The sequence below is a fragment of the Triturus cristatus genome, chromosome 4_1 (genome assembly GCF_964204655.1).
Source record: "Triturus cristatus chromosome 4_1, aTriCri1.1, whole genome shotgun sequence".
Classification (NCBI taxonomy): Eukaryota; Metazoa; Chordata; class Amphibia; order Caudata; family Salamandridae; genus Triturus; species Triturus cristatus.
Window position 1 is genome coordinate 615,756,952 of NC_140585.1, and position 27,649 is coordinate 615,784,600.

Consider the following 27,649-nt stretch of genomic DNA (forward strand, 5'->3'; position numbering starts at 1 on the left):
AACCTGGGAATGTGTCAAAATCTTACGACTCCCCAGGTGAGGCGTAACGAGGAGAAATATGCTTATTTCTCCTCATTTTTTCCCTCTATGTTTGCTGCATCAGAAACGGGGCTGGCACAGGGGAAAGGGCAGGAATGAACCGTATTGGATAAATATGGTGCTTTCTGCCCTTTCCTTGCCACACAGAGCAGCGCAGCAAGGAAACTTGCTACGCTGCCCTGCGCCACAATTCCAGTAAACATGCCCCACAGTGTCTAGTACTGGGTGGAAGGTACCACTCTTTTTCATAGTGAGATCCCTACACATTATTGTTTCCAGTGTATTAATATCTGCAGTGCTATCATTTAGATGGCTTTTCAGGAGTGAGAACTTCCACCTAATTTCACTTTGCCCTTTAAATAGACTGATAACATTGATATTTATCCACATTTAGTAGAAGCAGAGGTTTCACTGACTGCATCAGACTTCAGAAACTCTGAAATGCCCCCGACCTATGCTGGAGTGTGAAATGTCAAGGTGAAAGCAAGAAGGACCAGGAAACATAGACTACAATGCGGCCCGCCTCCTCAGACCCATAGTGCACATTCTATAAGAAAATATATTGACTCAATATCGAGTTAGATGAGGTAATAGGCAGCATGGAACGTGGGTGCACATGCTCCATCCCTGAGACCTGCACACGCTATTCTTGATTAACTGCATGCACACTGGCATTTGTCAAAGGCCAAACTAAACTGAACCATGTCAGTGCAACCAATTGTATCATTCATTTAAGTAAAGCATGGACTTTCGCTCCATTCTACATGGGCATTACATGCACAGATGTTTAAGGGGTTGTCCTTGTGTTATTTTCAAGAAAGCCCCCCCTCGGCATAGATACAGATCTCATGTACGTGATACTCTGTCTCGCTGTAAAGTTCAATTCTAATGGAAAGTTCGTCATTTTGCCTGCCTTGCCCTGAAGGTAGCTCACAGATCACATGATGCTATGGTCTACCTGACTTCAAATGACACAACTGGTCAGTTTCAGCTCAGCGCTCTATCATTTATTGATATCTGGCATGTCACCGAATGTTCTAGAATGGAAAGAGCAGCAGCAGGGTTGTGTACAGGAATGACCTTACAGTGGAATGTGGACAAATGACATCTGTTTGAGTGCAATTTTAAAGACATAAATGTATTGTAATGATTTAAACAAGAATGCACAAGAACATACTACAAAAACATTGAGGGAAGCATGAGTGGACACATTTGGCCCTACGGATCCCTAGAGCGGTGGGCGTGGTGATAGACGGCATGTCCTTATGGTGGTATATTAAGCCCATCTCGAAAAATAAGCCCTGAGAGCACCTGCACAGACCATGACAACACAGATCACACTCTTATGGTCTCAGCAGGAGCTCCCTTCACCATGGCCTTTGAAAGTGGGTCTGAGCCACTCTGATTGGTGGAGTTGGCCTCCAGCAGAGAAACTCTAAGAAGCCGTTTGATTTGCTGCTCCTTGTTTTGCTGCTGCACCTTGTCTACCATATGCATTAAATGCTGCTCTAAATTCACACCCAGGAGATAGCCCACATGTGTTTGTTGTTTTGTCACACAGTATGCTCCAGGTGCATCCTACTGATGGAGTGTGCCCTGATGCAGACATGGGCCAGGCTCCGGATTAGTAATCCGGCACCAGAACTCGTAATCAGCAGCAGGTGACTCAGTAGGTCTAAGAACTTTCAGAGGTACAGGAAGTGACATTATTTCTTGATCTGTAATGCAGGTTCTTCGTTTTGTGAAGGTTATAGTAAGTTCTAATTGTGTACTTTAGAGTAGAGTTTCGCTCTGCTTGAAGCCATTTGGTACATTGTTCAAATACTGTGACCTTTACAAGGAGACTATAGATAGCACTGGATTCTTACATCATGTCATTTCACCATAGAAATGGACAGTAAAGCAAATCTAAAACAAAACAACCACACTGGGACATGCAATCCGGAATGATTTTTGGCCCTATGACTGATTTAAACGATATGTACAGAACAAACAGTATGAGTTCAAAGAAACAGGATTCACTTAAATATGTTATAGTCTTATTTATCACAACTGTGCAAAAAGATCACATATATTTATTGAGGAGATAGTCGCAAAAATAATTTAACACATTTACTAAGGCACAGCAATTGTCACAAGAAAAGATTGTATTTTTTTGTTCTATTTTCTTTCTTTCGTCTCTTCTGTTTTCTCTAGTTCCTTCTTTCTTTTCCTTTCCTCTCTTCCTCTTTCGCTTCATTTTATTGGAGAGGGAACACTTTTGGCCCCTGAGGCTAGAAATACTGTGTTGATCTTTACATGGTTGTTTCCTCCCATTCCAGCTCAACGTCTCCTGCAAAGCAGAGAAATGCATTATCTTAAAAGAAATAACAAACAAAAGCTGACAGACCACCTTAGTAAAAGAGATTTGAAAAGTATTATCAAAATTCAGGCATTACATTTTAAGTTTCCTATGCATCTGTGGTTTGGCGCCATTTTGTAATCCCTTTATATATAATAATGTTACGAAGCATGTCAACCATTGGGCTCTTAATTAAAGACAAATGGGATTTTATTGCAATCAACTCGTCGCGATGGATGAGCATTCATATATTTTTGCAGTGAACCCGATTGCTTCATTGTATCACAAACAGCTATTGAAGTGATGGGGGACATGCTATGACCTTGTGGTACACCCACCATCTAAAAGACGGACAGTCTTCTTCGTAAAAGATGACTCAGTTCGACGGCAAGAGGTCCCTCAGTGAACCACTCCATAATTGCCTTCCTGTTTCATTCTTCTTGTTTTTATTTTGTATTACTATTGCAGTATGTATATTGCTTTCACAGTCTTGAGAGTTACTTTGTGGGGTTTTTTTAAATAAGAATTTATAGATGTTCATCGGATCCCGTACATGTTTTCTGAATATTATGTATCCTGTAATAATGCCATATCACAATCGTTTTTCTTCTGCTTTGCTTTGCTCTGTTCTGGAAAACTAATAAAATTCTTAAGAAATGTTTTAAAAGTTTGATTCTATGCCTTTTGAGTGTGCTTAGAAATTTTAGCCAAATAGCAGTGGAAAGCAAATATCCATATTTCATGGAATTAAGAATGCACCCAACAGCACCATTCACAGGTCCCTACATGAACACATGTTTTAGAGCTAATCAAAGCTCATGTCCAAGTAGTGCATCAAAAGACATGCGAATAAGAATGCTGCCATCTGGTGAAGGATTGGAATGAAGTCAAACAAAGACTAGCTGATTAGAAAGCACCCTGCACATGCATCTGACATATCCCTGGGCCGCTCTGTGTGTGGTGGAGCACATGGACACACAGTATGGATAGGAAAGAAAGCACATGATGATGTCATTGGCAGTCAGACAATGATGTGCAGGGCATTATCTTGAGACAAAAAAGACACAGTGAGAGTGCAGCAGCCACAAACAAAATAAGTGGGTACATGGTTCAATGGGGCACAGTGGTCAGCATTTAAGTTCAGCGTTACATGTGCAAGAGGAATGGGCCCAATTCTGAGCAGTGCACTCACCTCGCAGGGGCTTGGAGAAGCACAGTGTGCAAGGCAGAGTTGAGGGGTTCAAAGAGATTTAGATTATTTCAGTGCTATGACCAGCTCCAAAACACGAAAAAGGGTCAGAAAGAGCCACTCGGTTATCTCAAAGGTAGATCAAGCACACGTTTGGGACATGTACAAACGGGAGGGGGCATTATTGTGCAAAGTCTAAGGATTTGTGGTGTAACCCAATCGCTTTGATCCAGATGCGTGCACATAAACGCACAAAGACATACATGCATGCAATGTCATGTCTAGTAACACAGTCTTGCTAGAGACTGCACTCCACTTCCGGGGTTTAGAGGAAAAAGGAAGTGTGGCAGGAGATAGAGTCATTGTAGGAGTTGGACAGTGACGGCTAAGCATGATGTGAAACTGCCTATCACCACAACTGTTGACTTCTATCACAAAGCCAGGCATACATTCATAAAGTAGACAGTGTCATCCTCAGTGTTAAGAAGGAACCTCGATGCTGGAATTTTCATCAGAAAGGCTATATCAAATATTAATGTTTTCTTTATTAGGGTTAGAGTTGCAAGTAAAAACAAGCATTTGCAATGCTATAGGTCTCGCATTTGCGAGAGTTTACGCTAAATGCAGTGTAAATGACAATGCCTTTTATTTATCTGTGTTAATAATTAAGACTTAAATAAAAGGCATTGTCATTTACAATGCCAATAGCTTAAACTTTTGTAAATGCGAGATCTATTGCATGTCAGAGAAGCGGCTGCCATTGTCCAGGGCTACTTGCGAACATGGCGCGCTGAGTGTTGCAGGAAAGCATGTCGAGACTGCAGTAGATAAAACGCATTAAAGAAAATAGTGCTTACAGACTAAATAAGATATACCATGTAACAAATGAAATAAAAGGGCCAGTCCTCATGGGAGGTTACAAATGAAGACAAGGCGGTACTAAGGAGGGACTAACATTTAGCAAGGACAATGACACAAGCCAATGACAAATATGGGAGGAGAGTGGGCGGGGCTTCAAGTCCATACTCGAATACAGCATGCCTCGCAGATCAGCGCATGCGCTGCCTAGGCGCGACCTTCAAATCCTTCTTACTTCCTAATCAATAAAGGAGCAATCACCAAGCACTTTTTTTTTACAGCCCACTTATGCCTCTTTGGGGATTTCATCAAGGATGAACATTGATCCAAACCCTTTACCTTTACATTTGTGCAACTATATTCCTTTACCTATGATGGGCTTGCTTGTAAATTGAATTTTTATGTTTTTGCACATTGTCTTTTTCTTTTTTACATGAGCTTGTGGTACAAGCAACTTGACTATAGTGATGGCATGCTGCTGATGTCACTGCATGGAATAGTTCAGGACCTAACAGGATCGCTTTTAAAGACTGTAACCATGGCAGGATTTACGGGTTGCCGGGGGTAGCAATTCCAACCCCTGGCACTTTTCGCGCAATCCCCTCAGTGGTCGTCAAGCCGGAAGTGAACAGAGAGGGAAAGTACACAGGGCTATTTCCCTAGTTTACACTCTGCGCTCTTTCCCTAGCTCTGCAAGTGGCACAAAGCTGTTGAGAGTCTGGGGCATCTGTGATGCTCTTGGGGTGTTTGACCGCTGCATGTTGGCGAATCAATGCCCAGGTTTGTTACCAGAGGTTTATTAAGCTGTTGGCGCACTGACATTCACTCCAAGTACTATGGGTCACCATTCATTCAGTCGCGGGCATTAACACCCATCCAAACTTCCTTTCCATGCTTTCTCTCCCCCCCAACGAGAACCTGCAGGCCTTTCTCTTTTTCCATTCTACCCATTATTCGTCTTTTGAATCTATAAACTATAATGCCTTGAGAATGTTCTTCTCAGTTGCAAAAAGTGTTAGGAGGTATGCTTTTTTTACATATTCTCGGGGACTTGGTACATGAACCTGCTCACAATTGTGTGTGCATCCTGACTAGAATGATGCCAAGACAGGAGTATATTGATGTTTTACAGTTCTCCCTCACCAACATCCCTAAATTGAGAACCAGTTAGAATATGCATCACATTATAAACTTTACTACACCAGTTCTGCAGTAACTGCTGCCATTAGCTAAACATATCTACGGGTGGAACAGCAGGGGGTGAGTCTTCGAAGACACTAAGTAGCAGTCAAACATGCTGTTATTTGCACCTGCTAGGAGCATAAAACTCTCTTTGGGACAGGCTGTATTTTCTTACCTTCCATGGCTTCCAGTGAGTCCATTTTCTGCAGCGCTGAATAATTTACAAAACAGATGGCGGCCTGGCTGCTTCCCTTAGTTGTCAGAAGTTCCAGCACACATTGGTGCAAGAAAATATACTGTGCCTGCATGTGGTAAACAGAAACGACATTTAAGAACATTTTCAATGCATTGTGTCCAAGCACGGAGAAAAGGAAAGGTGGCAACACATTGTGCACATGTTGGCTCTGAAGTACTGGAAAACAGAGCTCTAACTGTCTTTGATATCCCTTCTTAACCATAAATGTTACGTTTAATTTCAACTATCCTAAAATGTATTCGGCATTAAATCCTGGTTTGCTACAATCTCCACATTGAGTCGTCTTCCCTTCATCTTTTATATTACATTGTTGCTTGAATAAATGTCCTTAGTGTTGCGTTCATTACTCCTGCGGAGGCCCAGCATTTCATTACCTAAATACTAGTTGTCTATGTTTTCTAAGACTACCTCGACTAATGTTTAGTCGATTTAACATCATATACAGGAGTGTTCCATTCTCCCTCATTTGTCATGACACCGAACATACCCCTAGACGTTCATGCAAGTGCCCATGACACCACCTTCCAGATTCTGTTCTTTTGTACAGGACGAGAAGCGCCAAACCAGGAATTGCTTAGATGATTGCGACCACTTTCCTATTGTTTTGTTCTTAATGAAAAAATTGAACTATGTATTCTAAGATTTGGGGAATCATTTAGTGTTCGTCAGGGGGCGTGCAATCCTGATTGTACAGAGGGGCTCCTCACCTCCTTCCCTCAGCAGGGGACCACCCACCACATTTAGAGATTCCAGCTGCCCTGTCTGGTGGTGATCGCTTCCCTGATACCAAAATACACTTTGACAATGCTTAATACAGAGTGGGCTACCATGTTGTCACAATCAATGCTGCAATTTATTTCCATTTCTGAAGAAAGCTTCTAGTCAAGATAAGGGAGTTACACACTTTAGATAACCCTGGCTCACCCTTGGCACGAGCAGACAGGCTTATCCTCAAGGGAATGTGTAAAGTACTTGCACCCGAACACACAGTAACACAGTGAAAACACTATAAATGAGCACCACATCGGATTAGGAAAATAAAGTATCTTTATCTAAATCAACCAAAACCAAAACGACAAAAATTCAACATACACAATTCAAAATATTACTTTTAAAAGGTTTCAAGCAATTCTGTCCATAAAAAACTATGGATGTGTGATTTTACACAATGTACCTTTAGGTGCGTCAAAATTCACAAGGCTAAACAGCCACAGACAAGGGAAGCCTCAAAAAACACAGCTATGCGTCAGTTCCTGTGTCCTTGTGGAAGCGATGAGACAGTTCTGCCGCACGCAGGAGAAGTGATGTGTCAAATCTTGACTGTAGCGGGAAGTGCTGCGACGATTCCAAGATGGTTCTGGTCTGCGGGTGATGCGTCGGAAAACTTGACGCACAGGTGCGCTGTGTGGAAATCTAGGATGCGCTAGAGATCAATGCGGCGGTGACAAACAGGCGCTGCATCGATTTATTCAGCTGCGGTCCCACAATGCATCGATTCTTTCAGCCGCACAGCAGGGCCTGCGTGGGAGTTAGTGTGGGGATCTTGGATTTCGGAGATCGGTGCACAGGACTCGATGTGCGGTGGACTTTTGAGCCACTGGCAGGCGCTGCGTCGATTCTGCAGCCGCACAGCATCAGAGTGTGGAAATTTCTCCCGCTCTGCAGTGCACTATCAAAAAAACAAGCACTGGAAAGGCGATGTGTTGATTTACTTAGTTTCTCCAAGCTTTTTCAGCTCCCAGCAACAGGAACAACCTCAAGAGGCCCAGAACTGGAACAGACACCTCCTGGTAGGTCAGAACACTCAACAGTAGAGTTTAGGGAAGGTGATGGTGAAGTCTTTGTGTTCCTGAGACTTCAGAACAGGAGGCAAGCACACACAAGCCCTTGGAGATTCTTCACAAGCAGGTTCACAGCAAAATTCCAGTTTTTGTCGCTCCTTGGCAGAAGCAGCAACTGCAGGCTAACCCAGCAAAGCTGGTTAGTACTCCTCCTTATAGCTCTTCAGCTTACAGCTCTTACCCCCCCTCAGCACCTTGAGACCCTCAGGGGTGAGTAGCGCACTTTATAAACCCTTGATTGATTGATTGATTGATTGATTCAGCTCTGTTCCTTGGCAGAGGTTCCTCTTGATTCCTGAAGTGATCTATAGTTCTGGGCTTTTAGGTCTCATACTTATGTCCCATATTCTCTTCATAGTCTTTGTTTCAAGAGCCTCTGAACTCAGTAAAACCAGTTTGGTTCTCTCTACAGGAGGTAGAGACAGCATTGTGCAGAGCAGACACAGCCTATTCAGGTGCTAGTGAAAATTCCTCCCACCACTCTAAATGCAAAAAGGTCTATTCAGCCTGGCTATGAGTCACCCATGAAAGGTCACCGCAACCCCCCTTGTGACTGTCTAGAGTGTATGCACTTCCACAGCTTCTGTCACTCCAAAACCAGATGATGAATATACAGACAGGCAAAGGCACACAGGATGGTTAAACAAGAAAATGCCCACTTTCTAGAAGTGGTATTTTCAAACAAACAATTTTAAAACCACCTTTACTAAAAGATGTGTTATTAAATTCTGAGTTCAGAAAGCCTAAACTCCAAATCTCAAGCTGTTCCCAATTGAAAGTTACACATGTAAAATGCTACAGTGCAGCTCCAATGATAGCCTATGGGACAGCCAGCCTTTCAACAGTGGAAAACGAAATACACAGTATTTCACTATCAGGACATATAGAATATACCAGTACATGTCCTACTTTTCACATACACTGCACCCTGCCAATGGGGGTGCCTTGGGCCTACCTTAGGGGAGCCTTACATGAAGATAAAAGGACGGTTAGGGCCAGACAAGTTTAAAACTGTGTGCATAGACACTGCAGTGGCAGGTCTGAGACACATTTACAAGGCTACTCAGGTCTACTAGCAGCATTTGATTTACAGGCCCTGGGCACTCACAGTGCACTTTACTAGGGACTTACCAGTAAATCAAAAACGTCAACCATGGATAACCAATAATAATCACAATTTACACAGGGAGCACTTGCACTTTGACACTGATCAGCAGTGGCAAAGTGCCCAAAGCATCTAAGCCAGCTAAAACAAAATCCAGTACACAGTCATCAATCTAGGAGGTAAAGGCAAAAAGTCAGGGGAAACCACACCAAGGATGCCAAGTCTAGCACCCTTATGTAAAAGGAGATTTTTACCTGTGCACCAAGTGCATTTTGCTCTCTATCTGCATAGGGTCACTATTCCTTGCAGGCAGAAAAATAAATCTGTGGTGGTTACTCCTAAATAAGGAACCAGTAGCCCCCTGGTAGAAAGGTCTCTGGGTCAGTGGTTTCAGATTGCAGAACCTGCGGAAGATCCACCACCAGAAAACCAACAATTCTCCATGTCTAATTGGGATGGTGGAACCAAAAATTGGTGAAGCATGATAATAACCAATTTACATCAGCTCTCCCATTCCACAAACTCTAAATGGCTCATAGTGAACAATTATTCCCAGATCTTCACATTAATTCACTCATTCCTAGGTATGCATGTCCTCAGAGATTCTGTTAAATCCATAAACATCCCTTCCTACTTGTAGGAAAATAGGAGCACCAATCAGAATAAGAGTAACATAAATGCTCTCAAGTACACAAAAGGTGATGGGAGGAACGTGTCCAATTTGTCTTACCATTGGCATACGCATGTGCTGGGGTAGCATTCGAGCCCATCATTCTTTTGCCCAGCATGCGAACCTCAGTTTGAACCCAGCCATATGCAAATCAGTCTTGACTCTGCTCCAACAGGGCCAGTCCAAACCGAACTGCCAGGCCAGGTCCTCCCTGAACTGGAACAGAAGCAACCCAAGACTGGTTTCACTGTGCTCTGGATTCTTCAGTTGGGTGTAGCTTTGGAGCAGGGTCAAGAATGATTTGCGTATGGTGAGTTCAAAGTGATGTGGCAGGGTGGGCAAAATAACAAAGGTTTGGAATGCTACTCAGAGAAATTGTCACTGGTTAGACAAAGTGTAAGCATTCCTCCTGTCACAATTTGTGTGGTTGATGTTTTATCACAAGTGACAAGGGTATGCCATGACACAGGTCCCATGCTCACTGTGTGACTCAAACCAAGCTAGACCCGACTGACGAGCCCCAAACAGGACAAAACTGGATTTCCATTGCTTGTGTTCAGGTTTATGCAGGTCCTGGTCTGGCAGTTCAGGCTGGTCTGTGCCTACCGGAGCAGTGTCAAGACTGATTTACATCTGGTTGGATCCAAACTGAGGTGTCATTTTCAGCAAAAGAATGAAGGGTATTAATGCTACCCCAGTTATTTGCCAGTGGTTAGACAAAGTGCAAACATTCCTCTAATCACTTTTTTTGTGTTTGATGTGCCGCCCTAATGGGCCAGGGTATGTACTTAAGCTGTGATGTTACTTAGCCGTAACATGCAATCAAAGTTTTGTGTGGTAAATTCACCTTCGACCTGGCTGATCTACCATCCCATCTGTGCTGAGTGCGCATTCTCTGACTATTAGTTCCTTCATGTTGTGAGATGTGAGATGTGGATTTGTGCAGATGACATCACATTTTGATTGGGTATGTAATCAAGAAGCGGGAGAAGCATGGTGGCCATATTGAAAGAGTGTACTGCTCATGATAAGAATGTGCAAATCCCTTCTTGTTTTAAATCTGCCAATCATACTATATTTGCCCTGCTACCAGGAAAATTACCCAATTGGCTGTAGCTTCGTGAGTGAGTGTTTATGATGGGAATGTGCAAACCCTTCCTTAAAAAAAATGAAATCATGCATCCTCTCTATGTTTACTCTGCGATCAGGAGAATTACTCGATTGATGGTAGCATCGTGAGTGAGAGTATATCAGGACAAAGAGAATTCTCAAATTCTGATAAAGGACAGACATTTAATAGAGTAGAAGTTGGTATACATGGAAAAAGTCTACATTTCCAATATGTTCAAACTCAGTCCAGTTAGCGTGCCTGATCAAGAAAACTTTTCATGACACTAGCAGTGTACCATCTAAAAGCTAAATTATGTAGACATTGGTGTACACAGAAAAAAGTACTATGCGAAACATCTCAAATGATTATGCTGAAGTTGTGATGCACGAAAAAAATGTAGATTTCCAATGTATTCACGCTCAGGCCATTATACAAGAGCATCAGTCATCGTAGTTGGCATGCCTAATCAGAAGAGATCTTCTTGACAACAGCAATATGCCATGTAACTAATATGTGAAACATCTCAAATAAGCAGCGTAATGGTGTAAACATAGAGATGGCCAATTGTACACCACTTGCTCCAAAATCTGAAATCAGGGTTGAGAAATGTTATGTTGGACTACGTTGAATCGTGTGGCCATTTTGGATTTGGTGGATCATTGACTTATATTACCTTTATGTTCAGTCTTGCGTAATTTAATTTTCCTTTCTGCCTTGCCGCTATATAATAGGCCACAAGGACATTTCAAGGAGTAGATACAAGTTTGGGTGTGTGTTACAGTCACTATGAAATCTCACTCCTATGCAGGTTCCTTTCTGTAGGTGAGAAAGGGTAGATCCTCTAATGATGTTATTGCAGTAGGAGAGTAACAGAGAACCATCCGTGGATTATCCTGTTTGCATACTGATTTACCTGTGTTCGTTTTAAGTTGAGGTTTTTGGATCTCTTTAAGGAGTACAGAAGGGGGGAAGGCCTAAATTGGGGGCATATCAACAAGGGCTTTATCTCTGCTTTTTTGGCTTTAAAAGTAAAAAAAGCAGAGATAAAACTAGCGCCCTATCAACAACAGGGTTCTAACATGCAAATTTGCATGTTAGCACCCTTTTACTCTACGCTTCCCCTTGCATCTCTAATGAGATGCAAAGGGGGCGTTCCAGAGTAAAATAATAGGAGAAATGTCGCTAAGCGACATTTCTCCTATTATCAAGAATGTCGCTAACCCTGTTAGAGACAAAAAAAGCAGCGCTAACCGCGGTTAACGCTGCTTTTTTACGTCTGGTATTTTTCTGACTTAGCCATGATATCCTATGGAAGGAGGATATCATGGCTAAGTTTGCCTGTCTCTATCAACAAGGTAACGTGAGATTATCGCTGGGTTTCCAGCGATAATCTCATGTTAGCCTGTTAGCGTGAGGATTTTTATCGCTATTGAGATAACCGTTGCTAATAGCACGCTATCTCAGCGATAAAAATTCACGCTAGCCGGCGATAATTATCCTAGCGCTAAGTGCGCTTAAAGATAATTATCGCCGGTTGTTGTTGATATGCCCCTTAGTTACCAAAATTCATTTCTGTTTGTAGTATCTCCCATCTCTGCTTTATGAGGCGTTTTAGCTTGTTGCTACTTGTAGAAAATGCTGAAACAAACACCATCCTATTGTGTGGCTTTTTGGCTTCTCCAGAAGCTTTTCCTTTGGAATCAGACATTCGTTCCCAAATGATTAATTCATAACTGTATCCTGAATTCCTGATACCTTCTTCTTTTAAATCTTCGAAATTGATCTTGCATTGCTTTAGACAGCTCATCAGGAATTGAAATGATCCTCTTGAGATGAGTAAATTGAGAAAACCTAGGTGCTGTTTTAGACTGCCAGGGTTGAAATGTAATGTAATGAATTGTTTTTATTGGTTGATATAGGTGTGTTGACTAAGCTAACCAACACATCTAAATATGGAATTTGGTTTTTACTGATGTTGTGACTGAAAGAGATGTGTTCATTCTTCTGATTGAGCGATCGAATATTGGATTACAATTTCTCTGTTGTTCCTTGCCAAGTAATGAAAATGTTGTCACTATATTTTATGTACATTAGTAAACAAATTATTTAAAACAATCATAGACATGGTGGTGTGCCGACCTCAGCAGGTCACTATTCCCGTGATGGCTGTGATTCCTAGAGGGCCACAACTTGCGACCTGTCTCACAAATATTCATGAGATAAGTTGAATTTTGACTTACCAGGAATTTGTAATTTGTGAACAGATCCATTCATAAATAGGTCAGTTTGCAAATTACCACAATGGTGGCAACAATGCTGGTTGCAAATTGCAAACAGTACTTTGTGACCAGTTCTTAGTACATCTGGCCCCTAGTGTGTTTTTTTCGGCTGTGAAAACTTCCCACTTCGTTTTAAACTGATGAGGCCGAAATGATAGATAACCAACTGTGTTGGTGTTTTAGCTCTAAATTATTGCTCTTTACCCATGCAAATTCATCAGATATGGCTCATTCTGCACAGGGGAAATCTTGGAAGTTTGCAATCAATTTTATTCCACAGTGTATACTGTCAAATCTGATGCAATAAACTGTGCCCATCTCGTCTAGTGGTCAACTCTTAAAAAGGGCTATGACAAAATGTTATTTAGCATAAAAACACAGTTTTTCTGCAAGCTTTAATGGCAGGCTTAAAAAAAAGAAGTAAGCACTCTGAACTCAATGATGAGTCAAAATATCCCTAAGAATACAGAATTAAAAAAAAACAACATTTTATTTATGGATGAACGAAAATGCAAGCAAACCAGTTCGATGCTTTGCAGAGGGGTTGAAGTAAAATACAGACTGAGCTGAAACAGAACATGGGCCTCTTCAGTTAAGAGCCTGATTAGACGTGGCTGGGGTGCACCTGGACCGATAGGTCATCCAGATAAGGAAGTACAAAAGATACAGGTCGCGTAGCATCAATAATGCACACTAACCACCTTCTTTCAACTTATACCAAGAATCTATTCATATAAGGAGTCTGTCGGCACGTGGTCTGTTTTCGCAGGGTGACAACATAAAACAGCACAGCAACAAAGACCAGGAATGCGCACGCCAGGGCCTTCATTTCCGAAGCACACGATGCGATTTTTAAAAGGGCCCAGCATTAGGGGAAACGCTGCTCGTGTGAGCACACACTTGAAGTGGCTGCAGCTGTTGTCAAAGTTCGCAGCTAAACAAGTTCACCATTGCTGGTAAAACAAATGCCAGGACGTCACGATTTAACCTCCGCTACTAATAGTGGAAAAGTCCGAGCATTTGAGCCCCGGCTAGATATTGTTGCTGGCATCCTGTGCTTTGTCCACCGACTCTGGCAACAGCTGTCCCTAAATCCAACACCAGATAAGAATGAAAACACCACGCTAACTACAGTAGCCCTCAATGGGCAGGACAATTAAAGAGCAGACTTCCAAACGAGAAAACGGAACTGGGAGCAGATGGCGGGGATCACGTCTCACATTCTGCTGTCAGAATGCAGCGGGGGGAGGCAGAACCCCCAAAAATAAGTATGTGGTAAAATATTGTTTTGTCCTGGTCAAGCAAAACAGTGTGAAAAAGAACCGAGTACAGCGAAGGTAATTAAGGTGCCCTGACACGTCACTCCGAAGATCCGAAAAGAGATGGACTTTGGTACCCTTAAAGGCGTATGCAGATGTTTGCTCATTGCTCAAGTGTGTAGGCTGACCTTGTTTCGCAATGTTGTTTTACCAAGACCCAGGATAAGGCACCGTACTGCACTGTGCAGTTTATCGTGAAATTGTGCCAGCTTGAAAAAACACCAGTATTGTGACTTTTCAGCACTTTGTCTCTTCCTGGAGGCTGCCTAGCACTCGGGGGTTTAGCTACCGTTGGTGCAGCAGGTGCAGTGGCACGGGGTCCGCTGAACCTCGAAAATGATGTTTTTCTCTACACCAACAGCAGTCCTTGCATGCACCAAGGTCGTAGCATCCTTGCTACGCCCCTGCTAGCGCCGAGCCCTCCTGTTTCAATCCCATGGCGATTTGAACTTGGGCTGAACTGCAATCCGTTTCACCCGATCCAGTTTACATAAAGCCCCCCGGCCCGCCCCCCTTTGCCTCTTAAGTGGTAAACAGCTTAATTTCATGGCTGTTGGCGCAGATCTCTCCTCTGGCGACCCAATAAAGATTCTTCTGTTCCTGCATGACCTGGCACTGGTTCGAACTAGATCAGAACCCCAACTCATGCCACTCTCTGACCCAATTCATGCGCGACCTGACACAGAAGGCAACGAGCTGGACGGCCTCGCTCGGCGCGGAACAAAAACAGATCTGCGCAACCACTGACTCAGCCCTTCCTGGCACCCGTCTTGGATGCAGGTTTATGATTGCGCTCTTCATTTTTTTAGCAGGCTTCATGCTATTAGCTTGCAGCTGCCATGTTGGCAAGCGCCACACATACCATCGTGCACACTGCATCCAAGTATTTCACATTTATACATGAGCTCATCCGCACTGAAGTACAACAATCGGGCACGATGTCACTTGCTCGACTCCCATAATCGTGGTTTATCGCGAGAAGAGCAATTGTTCCAAAGGTAAGAGCAGGCACAATTGAAACTATGTAAACATACCATTTATCATGGGCCCTTTTGGTAAGATGCTCTATCAATATGCGGCGTTTGAATGCTCACATGGTCTTTTACCATGACCAGAACAGGCCCGTACCTCACAGAGCAGTCAGCATAGTGTCTACAGATGTGCAGTCTACACAAAATATCTAAATCGAGAGTTAATACTAAGACAGTAACTCCCAACCTACCTATGATATTAAGTGCATTTTTTCTGTTTTTGACACAGACAACTTATGTGGCTACATTTTATTCCACTATTTACTAAATTCAGTCTTATAAAATGTTATTTTTCCAATACCAAGAAAAGCAAACTAACACTCTGTATAAGAAAATGTCTCTATTTGAAGGGTCACCCCCATTTTTTTAACTGATGGTGATGGCCTTTTTGACTTTGCACACAGTGGCACTGCGAACCAGGCTGCAGTGTATCTGCTCTGACCCCTCAAACATGTTGAAATTGGCTTTACTCCTTATTGGCATATTTAACTTACTTATAAACCCTGATGGTATAAAGGGGGCACCCATGGCCTCTAAGTTAAATGTCACTAGTGGAATACAGCACGTTGTGCCACAGCTAGTGTGACATGCAAAGCATGTCTCCAGACCTTTTCCTGCAGACTGTGTGAGCAGTTTCAGAAACTGCCAATACGACTTGGCAAAATTAACCTTTTGCCAGGCTTAAACCTTCATTTTTAATACTTATAGTTGTGTAACTATGGCACAAAGCAGACAGGCGTAACATGAACAAATTTGTAAAGCATTTAAAAGTACCAAAGCAGGTAAAAAGTCAAAAACACAACACAAAGAAATTCTTTCTCCTATACAACAGCTATTGGCTTTGGCAATGTGTATTTGCCATGTTGTACAACAGTGTGGCTGCTGTTCATCATGGCTAACAGTTAGTGGCATGAAGTGTCCTAGAGTGGAGTGGGGGAGTAGAGTGTTGTACGGAGGAGTAGGGTAAGTAGAGTGTCACAGAACCCAGTAGACGGGAGTAGGGCTCAGTGGCTATATGGCAGACAGTGTTGTAGAGTGCAGTGTCACAGAGTGCAGTGCCATAGAGTGGAGTGACATAGAGTGGAATGGGGTGGATTAGGTTGGAGTGGATTGAGGAAGTGGGGTGGATTGAATTGGAGTAGATTTGGGTGGATTGAATTGGGGTAGAGTGGGTTGGATTGAGTGCTGTGGATTGCAGTGAGTGGACTGTATGGAGTGTATTGGAGGGGGGTGTATTGAAATGGGGTGAAGGGGATTGGATTGGAGTGGATTGGAGTGGGTTAGATTACACTTACTTGGGGTGGATTGGATTGGACTGGACTGGATTAGAGTAGGGTGGTTTGATGTGGGGTGAATTAGAGTGGAGTGGAGGAGTTGGATTAGACTGGACTGGAGGCGGTGGATTGGAGTGGGGTGGATTGGATTGGAGTGGGGTGGATTGGATTGGAGTGGGGTTGATTGTACTATAGAGAGGTGGTTTGGATTGGAGTGTGCTGGCTGGATGGAGTGGATTGAGTGAGGTGGACTGAACTGGGGTGGGGTGGATTGGATTGGGTACAGTGGGAGGATTGGACTGCAGTGGTGTGGGGTGGATTGGAGTGGGGTCGGGCGGACTGGATGGGGTGGATTAGATTGGAATCAGATGGATTGGAATGTGGTGGATTGGCTTGGGAGGGGTGGCCTGGAGTGGGGTGGATTAGATTTGAGTGGGGTGGAATGAAGTGGGGTGGAATGGAGTGAGGCGGAATGAATCGGGGTGGAATAGAGTGGCATGGGGTAGGGTGTATTGGAGTGGACTAGATTCAATTGCAATGGGGTTGATTGGATTGAAGTGAGGTGGGCTGGATTGAGTCTATTGTATTAGATTGAGTGGATTGGATTGGGGTGGATTGGATTGAGGTGGGGTGGATTGGACTGAGGTAGATTCGATTAGGGTGTGGTGGATCTGAGTCGGGTACATTGGGTTTCACTGGATTGGATTGGGGTGGATTGGAGTGGGGAAATTGTTTTGTAATGCAATGGGGCAAATTGGAGTTGGCAGATTGGAGTGGGCGATTGTTTTGGATTAGAGTGGGGCAGACTGTTTTGGATTTGAGCGGGGAAGACTGGAGTGAGGCAGATTGGAGAGGGGAAGTTTGTTTTGGATTAGAGTGGGGCAGATTGGATGGGAAGATTGTTTTGGATTGGAGTGGGGTAGATGTGAGTGGGCAGACTGTTTTGAATCGGAGTCGGGCAGACAGAAGTGGGGCAGACTGGAGTGAGGCAAATTGGAGAGTGGAAGATTGTTTCGGATTAGAGTGGGGCAGATTGGAGTGGGGCAGATTGTTTTAGATTGGAGTGACACAGATTGGAGTGGGGTGGATAGGAGTGGGCATATTGTTTTGGATTGGAATGGGGCGGAGGGCTGGAGTGGTACGTTATGTGAACAGTGGTTCTGCCACATCAATACATTTTGATTTTTAAGTCCTCCCATGGGTGGGACTACCAACAATGATTCAGTAGAGCACAACACTGAGAATATAAACAAAAAGACAATTGACTTGAAAAAGTATATTGAAAAAATTGTGTATTTTTAGAAAATGACATAACACGACACATGTTAAATATACACAACAAAAGTGATTACCTACACTGGTAACAAAAAAAAGGGGAAAGAAAATGGCTGTACAAGTTTCAACAACACAAACTTTACATAACAAACACAGTACATGGAATATCCATTTTTCATTTGATAGCGTTGTGTAAACCGTAACAGAAGTCCTAGCAAGACCTCCTTAATTGTATGAGTCTAGCTGGGCAACAACACTCAGCTAACTATAACTGCTGGTTTTCTATGAGTGAAGCCTGAGCCTAACTATAACGTCCCTGTAACCTTTGTTGTTTCAGTGAATTTCTATAGTTTTTTAAGCATTTGCAAAGTGGTGGCAAAAGAGGGTGTGGCCTCCGAAGACCTATTACTAATCCTGCTGTGTAGGACTTACTGGAGACTACAGGAGGGGTAGTTGGTCCCCAAGGACATCCTTTTTGCCTTTTATTTTTGTTATTTTTGAAAGGCAGGGGGCTGAGCGCCCGCCCCCCTTCCGAGCAATTTTCATCTCCGGGGAACCCATACCCTGGGACCTGCCCCTTTTAAAAAAAAATTGCTTTTTGTTTTAAAAGTGAGGGGGTTGTGCGGCCCTCCTCCCGCACCATTTTCGGTCCCGTGACCTCATTCCCCGGGGCCTGCCCCTTTTTTAAAATTTAAAGGCTGTTGTGCAGTCCCCCCATTTAGTTACCAAAACAGTGTGCCCTGGGGAGGTGGCAGTCCCTGGGGGCATCAGGGGGGACCTAGCGTGCCCCCTGCATTTAGACTATTCATTGCCAGGGATGTGGCGGTCCCAGCCCCGCATTTTCACTGTTTACAGCCCTGCAAAGGTGGCAGTCCCCGTGGCTTTGCATAAGCCCAAGAAGGGGGGCATCATAAGCCCCCTCCTTCATGCCCCGAGATTTGGAACACCTTGGGGCTTTACAAAAAGATGCTCTGGAGCACGCATGTCTTTTTTCTTATTTTGCCATAGAGTCGCAGATCCACACATTGAGTTCGCAGCAAAATAAAAAAAAGTGCTTTTAAAACACGACCTATAGGACCCCCATCCATATCTGGGGGGGGGGGGGGCAGAGTGTTTCTACTCTGCCTCCTTTTCTTTATTTTGCACTTTTTTGGGGACTCAGCTTCAAGCCAAGTCCCAAGATGGCTGCCAACACTTCCTGGTTGCAGTGTTGGCAGTCAATCAAATGTTAGTAATATCCGCAAGTCCACTGCAAGGACTCACTTCTCTAGATATCTATATTTTTTAACTTTTTGGACCAAAATCTAGCTTTCTGCCAAATTTGGTGTAATTCCGTTCAGCAGTTCGGGCTGTAGTCACGTTAAAAAACTGAAAACTCCCAATAGACATAACATGGGGAAAACGCCTTTTGGGACCCCCATTTTTTCTTGACCCCCGCTAGACAGATCAACCCAAAACTTTCAACATAGTAGTTGAAATAAAAAGGGGAAGTTTTATATAAATTTCACGGATATTCGTCAAGCTGCACCAAATTTATTGGCAAAACTAAAAACGCTTTATCTATGGAAAATGTGGTCCTAACTATAACTACCTATTGGCGACTGCCAGTAGGTTATATAATTATAAAATAAACAAAGGGAGGAGAGAGAGGTAAGGTACAAGATGGACTCAGCCTCCTGTCATACGTACATAAACAAAAAGTATCCACTTGTGACTGTCCTAGTGATAGCATAGTAAATTTTTCAGCGAAAACGATCTGTTTTCTTAAAACAACCCTCACCCACCAAAGTGCCTCATGGTGACATGCTTCATAATTGGGTTCTTCCCGCCTGCTGTGACCAACGAAGATGTGGGAGCACTTTGTTGGGTGTTGACTATGAGAGGATGGGAGTGGACGGATCAAGAATATACGTGTTATTAAAAAGTACTCGGCTAATTGGAAGCTAATGTTTATTAAGTCCTTTAGCTGGTACTACTTAAAACGGGGGGGGGGGGGCTGGAGATTCACACTATGATGGGTGTTATTGTCTCCAGGTCAACATGTTTCAAGCCTAACCCCATAGGTTTTTCATCAGGACCAGAGGTATTGATCCCAATTACAACTCCTAGCGTGACTTGATTAGACTAGTTAAAGATTCATTAGAACATTTCACTATATTGGTGAAATGCTAAATTCATGAATTGACTGTACCTACTAGGTATGTTGATTCAGTTAAGACCTGTAACGATAGGACATCATTAATTTATGACACCTTAATTACATTTTTATGACTAAACACATCACCATATGGTGGATGGAAGTTTATATATTTTTCACACGTGCACAACTCGATTTGTAATTGTAACTGTGTAGTGCTGCCCTAAAAAAAAAAACAAGACAATACAAAACAGATAACAAATCACACACTCTATGTACAAGTCTCCTCGGAATTATTGCGGAGTTCGGGATCGTTTGTTCCAACTTCTAGATGAGTGCCTGTCAAGTGGATGAGGGTAGAAATGCACCACCTACATAATTGTTCACTTGTTGAAAAGATGTTTTTTTGAGGCTAGCGAAATTGGATTGATGGCAAAGTCCATAGGTATTATTTTCCACCGATTCAATGGTGGTTCAAGCCAAATGATCGGACCGCCAGGTGGCTAATAGAATTAGCCTTAATTAATTGATAATCATAAAAAGAGAAGTGATTTTATTTTTTTATTTTTTTATTTTTATTAGCATTTTTTGCAGCATCATACAGCATAATCTGCGCCCAAAAATACACTGCAATAATATTCCTTTTCTTTAAAGAACAACATAACAATTTAGAAACAAAAAAAATAACATGCCAAGTACCGTCTTTTGATTGGACTATAACACACATGTACATGACTTGCCTTGCTCTTTACTCAACAAAAATAAAACTGGTAGTCCGGTAGGTTGTGGTTCCTCATTAATCGTCTGCTGCTCCTCCACGCTACTCAGCATCTACAACATTTTGAGCCAATAAATAGTCTCTCAGACGTGCCCAGATATCTATGGGTCTAGAAGTTGACGGCAATTCTTCAGCATATAATTCCAGCTGGTCTCGGCAATATATCATGTCTTTGATCCATCTATCAACCTTTGGAACCAATTTGCTCTCCCGTGTAAATAACACACGCCTCCGTGCAAGTAAGAGGGCCACTCGTACAAACCTTCCCACCACAGCTTTGATTTTGGGGACATATGCCAGAAGGCACTCCAACGGCGTACATTGCAAAACCTGTCCCGTCATAGTATATATGGTAGCAACAACAGTTTCCCAATACTGGAATACCGTAAGTCAGCACCGCCCTGGCTACATCTCCTGCAAGTGTCGGAATCTATAAGACCCATTTTGTTCAACTTAACAGGAGTATAGTACACTTGATGCAAAAATTTGAAGTGAATGATTCTCATGTTGCTATTGGAGGTCAGCCGTCCAGTCAGCGCACAGATCTGTTCCCAGTCCCTATCAGTGATCTGGGGAGTAAGTATAGCATTCCATCGCTCCAGACTCCTGCCTGGTCCATGGATTGTGTCCCCCTGAACCGCTTTGTATAATTTAGTAATCAGCTTCTTCCTCGTTGGGGCGACTATCAGGGATTGTAGGGCCCTAAGTGGTTGCGGCTCATCAGGAAAAGCAGTATAATGGTCCCTCACCGCCCGTTTCAATCTATAGCAAGTGTACTGAAATAGCGGAGTGGGATTTTGGATGTATTGTAAGTCATCCTCCGTGATGTACTTTCCCCCATATAGAGATCACTCATATTTGTGATTCCAGCCTCCCTGAGAGCTGCTATAGGCCCAGGTTCACATGCCACGGATATTGCCGCATGCCCTTCAAGAGGCAGTGCCGGCGCATACAAAGGGAGCTTGTGCGCCCGCCTACCAATCGCCTGCCAGGCCTTGACAGTGGAATCTATTGTGTTGATCTCCGACCTGGGCGTTTGTCTATGAGTATGTGTGATGACACGCCTCAAAGGCACAGGGTGAGCGTCTCCTTCCTCAACCGCCACATGTGGACTATAGTCATGTGATTTAAACCAGTTATATGCATACTGCGCTTGCGCGCATAAGTAATACACATAGAAGTCTGGAGCGGTGAACCCCCCCTCTCATAAATCATCGTTAAAGTATGCCAGCTAATCCTATGCTGCTTATTTCCCCACTCTAATTGAGTTTGTACCAGTCTAAAAAATTGTTTTGTCAGTGGGATTGGAATATTGCAAAAAAGATACAGCTACCTAGGAAGGATGACCATCTTTATTACAGCTATACGATCTGCCAAGGACAGCGGCAGGCGGGCCCACCGATCAACCTGCTGCACCAAAGTGGTATAAGCCTGCCCATAATTCACCGTGACCACCACCTCAGGGTCTCGATGCACCCAAACCCCAAGGTACTTGACCGGTTCTTCTGACCATACCGGGGGGTACTCCACCTGGGGTGGGGCTGTAACATGCGTTAGAGGAATGATAACAGATTTTGCCCAGTTTATTTGTAACCCTGAAAAGAGGCCGAGTTTAATATATTCTCCTATAATCTGGGATAGATAATGCTGGGGTTCACGCACAAACAGGACCATATCGTCCGCGAATAGGGAAATCCCGACCGGCCGATGGTTAAAATTGAGGGCAGCATCCCTATGCCTCTGCCTTATTTTACACACTAATGGCTCCAATACAAGGTCAAAGAGAAGGGGGGACAGCCCTGTCTGGTGCCGCGCTCTATCTGAAATGGTTCTGAAGTGAGACCACCCACTCGAACTCTCGCTGAGGCATCTGCGTATAGCACCTGTATCCAGCGAGTCAAAATGAAGGGAAATCCCATTCTGTGTAAAATAAACATCATATATTTCCACTCTATAGAGTCAAACGCTTTTGCAGCGTCCAACAAAACTGCAACAGCTGACAGATCTGGGTTGAGCACATGGAACATGGCAAAGATAGTGCGCAAGTTGCGGGAGGTGGAACGTTCAAGAATAAACCCAGATTGATCTGGGAGCACCAATAGTGGCATTAAAGGCTGTATTCTAGTGGCCAGAATTGTTGCTAAGATTCTTGCATCAAAGTTGATCAGTGAGAGTGGACGGTATGAGTCACAGTGTGCGGGAGACTTATCTTTCTTAAGGAGAGTGATAATTAGGGCCTGGCGCAAGGAAGGAGGGAGAATCCCTGATTCATGAGCTTCCGCATACATCTCTAGTAAGTGTGGTATGAGGAGGTCCGCATAGGCCTTGTAGAACTCCGCCGTCAGGCCATCCAGCCCCGGAGCTTTATTATTGGATAGGGATAGAATAGCTTCTCTGACAGCGGCCTCATCAATGGACTGGCTTAGATATTCTCTATGGGTGTCGGATAGCCATGCACAGGCCGTGTCTTCTAGGTAGTCATTAAGCGCTGCATCATCCATGCCGCCACGGGTGGCATAGATATCTGAATAGAATCTCCAGAACTGTTCCACTATAGCATGAGGAGTGTAGTGTGCCGTACCGTTACAGTCCATAATGTGTTCGATTGGGGGATTGTCAATTCTGGAGCACAATTTACCAGCTAGATTCCTGCCCGGCCTCCCCCCCCTCCCCGTAAGCTCTGGCCACATGTCGTTTAGATAGATACCTCACTTCCATATCCGCCAATCTCCTATACTCTTCCAGTTGCTGGTATTGGCTCTCAAGCTCCCCTAGCGTTCTCTCTATCTCAGACAACTGTCCTCTAAGGTCCTTAAGAATTCCCGCTGTTGTACTTATACACACCCCTCTAATCGTCACCTTGAAGGCTTCCCATAGAGTCGCCTGACTGTCCACAGAGCCCACATTTAAGTCAAAATATTGTGCAATAGCCTTTCTAACAGTGTCATTGTAAATCGGATCTAACAATGCCTCTGCCCTAAACCGCCACGTAAAGGGGCGGTGCGGGTTAGTGGGAATGTGCACCTCAAGGACAACAGGGTTATGATCAGACAGTGTATGCGGGAGCGTGTAAACGTTGTTCACCCACCCATTGGCCTCACCATTCAGCAGCCAGTAGTCTAAACGCGACTAGCTGCTAAACGCAGGAGTTACGTGCGTGCCCTCCAGCACTCCCTCATTACGCAGTCGCCACACGTCCACCATCCCCATCTCTTCCATGGCGTCCCTCACACACTGTGCCACTTTCTGAGTACGTGCCCCTGCTGGGTTGGATTTATCTACTAAAGGATTAAGATGGGTATTCAGGTCACCTCCCCAAAGGACCGCCAACTCGGGCCAAGAGCGCAGTATAGTAAGCATTTGCCGAAAAGGCGCTGTATCATCCACAACAGGTCTATACATATTCACCACTGTCACCAGCACCATTCCCAGCTTTCCCTGCACCATTGCCCATCAGCCCTCCATATCAACGCAGGTGTGTGTAGGCCGGAACGGCACCCCCTTTTTGATAAGAATAAGAACACCCCTTGAGTATGTAGAATATGATGAGGCCAACCGATAGGCTGCCCCTCTGCACGCCACCTTGTCCTCCTTGTATTTGTTTATGTGTGTCTCCTGTAAAAGAGCGATCGGCACAGTGTGCCTATCTAGTTGTGCTAATACTTGTCTGATCTTCTTTGGGGTGTTTAACCCTGGACATTCCAAGTTATACATTTATACATTTCCCCTGTCATCTGTAGTTAGAAACAAAGCAACTTATAGAGCGTGATATTATACAGAACATGTACATGCATCTACACACAGTACCGGTAACATTGCACTCCCAATCAAGGTACCTCCAATATAGTAATCCAAACCCCTCCAACCCTCCCCCCGCCCACTTCAGCAACCCTAATTTGCCAAAGACAAGACCCTCATGGAAAAACCAACCCCACAACAACAACAACTTATCCCATGTCAAGTGGGGAATGCCCATTGGGGTCGCGGCGGCGAAGTCCACTCCTAGATCTACGTGGGAGGGGGCCGCCGGTAACTAATATTACCCTTCTATCCGTAGCCAATCCATCGGATCCATGCAAAGGATATGGTGCCGGGCATCAAGTATATATAGACACCTGTAGTCCCAGCAACACACTATCAGGCAATTCCCACTCTATCCACCACATGACTGGAGAGCCCTATACTGCCCCATCTAGCAACATTATCCTACTAACAGGCATGGTCATAGCAGTACACTAAAGACCTGATGGGTGTCTCCCTCCGGACAGTTCATGTGACGGCAGTACATCCTGTAAGCATTTCCACAGCAACATGTAGCGCACCTCAGGGGATTGTCTTTGCACACACAAACACAAACATACAAAATGCGGTCAGTGGGCTCAAAGCCCCTTACTCCTCAGTCGTCAACGTCCGATGTGTGGGCCGGAGAACTGCGCCTCCGACGCAGGGATCTAGCATAGTCCATGGCCTGCTTAGGATTGGCAAAGATCTTGGCGTCCCCGGCCGCTCCTATTCGCAGCCGCGCTGGATACAGCATCGCATATGGGATCTATTCTTTCATTAGGAGTTTCTTCACATTCTGGAATTCCTTCCGGGCCACCTGCACTGTCGCTGTGAAGTCCGGATAGAATGAGAGGACACTACCCTGATAGTTGATCGTGCCTTTTGTACGGGTAATGCACAGCACAGTGTCACGATCTCTAAAATTCAACAGCCTGGCAATGATTGGACGCGGCGGAGCGCCAGGCGAAGGGCGCGCCGCCAGGGATCTATGAGCCCGCTCCACAGCGTGGTTGTTTTTTTTTGGGTTTTCCCATCGTGTTCACTCGCGCTGGGAAGCCCTGCACAGGTGGAACACGGCACCACAAGTGTTGTGGCGGCGGATGCACACACACCTGAAGACTATTGATTAAGCTGTCAGACAACAGCGCACGCCCCCTCCGTGTCCAACTCCTCAGGGGACCAATATCCTCAGCCTCCGGGTACAGGTTGGACAAACGCAGGGCCCAGGAGCAGCAGCGCTAGAACAAGAGGCCCACACGGCAGGCAGTGTTTGTGTAGCAGTGCCGGTCGGCAACCAGTGTCTCTGAGAATGCCCACTGCAGTTAGATGGCCCAGCGTCCCCTCCCTGTGTTCCAGCCCTTAAGTCAGCAGGGGGCACAAATCCAGGGGCTTGTGCAGGCTGGAGAGCAACCAACCCTTTGAGTTCTAGTGCGGCGTGCCCCCAGTCTCCGCCGTGGCACAGGACAGACCCAGTTCAGTCTCTTCAGCTGTTGGGCAAATCTGCACGCTTCGCTCTTTTTTTTTTTCTTGTTTATTTTCTTCTCCCCGAGAATTATTTATTTTACATGTTGGTTGTGACCGTTAGCTGCTGTCCTCCGTGCAGCCTGGTATCCAGCGCCAGTTATTGGGGAGATTCCCACCCCCAATCTCGAGATACGGGGGTACCCCCCAGGGGGCAGGGGCATTGCCAGCACTTTCCCCATGCCCAGAAGGGCCCCGCAGGCAGCACGACCGACCCCATCCCCGCCGCGTCCGATATTCGGCCTTTCTGCAGGGACGGAGCCGGCCGCTCTCGTGGCGCAGTCTCCCGGTCGCGCTGTGCGTGTCTCTCGCTCACCCGCTTCGCCACCCAGCACGGACTCCCAGGATCACCTCGTTCTCTCCCGGAGCCACCGCCGCTGCACACAGATCCTTCTACGCAGCCCTCCGTCCTACATGCGATGGCGCGATTCGCTACATTAAAGCCGTTGAGGAGCTCATGCAGCGCGATCACTCCAATCGTGCAGCCGCCATTTTACCGGGTCCGGGGAACATCGGTGCAATTATTGCCTCTCCTGGAGTCTCTATGTAGGGGACAAACCACCCCTGAATCGCTCTCAGCTCCTGCAGCAGTTCCGGACGACAGATCGCAGTGAGTGGCCCGGTGGAGGCAGGATATTGACAGGAGTTTTATCGGCGGCCGGCAGAGCAACACTACTGTGTGGCCATCATGCCGAACGCCAGGCCACGCCCCATAAACAGAAGTGATTTTAAGGACATATTACAATTATCTAGAAATGTGTTGATCACAGACCATTTCAGTAGAGAATATATAGATGACAGACAGATTCTTTGTAAAAAAAACTTTCTAAAAAATTTTCTGGTTGAAAAAGGTGTTTTGGGGGGGCTAGAGAGACCAGATAAATGGCAAAGTACATAGTCTTTGTATTCTTTGTTAGTGATGTGGTTTTGTACTATTCTTTGTAGATAAGTATCCTCAGGTACAGTACGTGTCAGGTTACAGTCCTGAAAATCCTTGTTTCTGTAAAGTATTAGGGTTTCATATGAAATGACTCCATGGTATGTCATCATTTCGTCCCTTATTGTGCGTTGCCAGACAGAACACCCAGCGTGTTCTTTTTTTAACAGATTGGATTCATTGGTGACCTGTTCAATTATTGTCCATTGTAGTTCTTGTGTAGTATGTCCTTTTTCAATGTACTGGATGACATTCTGGTGGTGGCCCGTTTGCATCTTAAGTTGCTGCAGTGTTCGCATATGCGGGTCTTGATTGTGTGGTTAGTCATTCCAATGGAGTGTAGCTGACAAGGGCAGATATTCATATAGATAACATTCTTTGAGTTACAGTTGGTGAAACATCTCTGTTCCCAAACGGTGTTGTTGTTAAACGTAATTCTTTTGTTCTTGCCTGTTAGGTGGCAAACACTGCAATTCCCATATGGGTGATGACCAGTCAGGGGGAGGATGAAGCTTTGTGCTGTCCCTCTGTCCCTAGCTGTTGTTTTGCTGTCTCTGTTGGGACGTGGTCTAGTGTGGACTATCACGTCCCTGATGCTTCTGCCTCTTTTGTGGGAGAACATGGGTTTAGAGAAATCTAAAGTTCCACAGCGGGGTGGGAAGAATCCGATGATGAGGCATGCCACCATGGGTCCCTTTGGTGGGTGAAAAATGTACTATCCTA

General features: G+C 44.7%; 1 protein-coding gene across 1 annotated transcript in view; it reads right to left on the reverse strand.

Moving 5' to 3' along the window:
• Positions 1-2,098: 2,098 nt before the first annotated feature.
• Positions 2,099-27,649, reverse strand: part of PTPRQ (protein tyrosine phosphatase receptor type Q) — a 1,724,016-nt gene continuing 1,698,465 nt past the window's right edge. Inside the window, exons 66-67 of the mRNA XM_085652983.1 lie at positions 5,785-5,911; positions 2,099-2,371 (exon numbers count right to left, since the gene is read on the reverse strand). Coding sequence (XP_085509109.1) covers positions 2,334-2,371; positions 5,785-5,911 — 165 coding nt within the window. The 3' untranslated portion in view covers positions 2,099-2,333. The remainder of the gene's footprint in view (positions 2,372-5,784; positions 5,912-27,649) is intronic.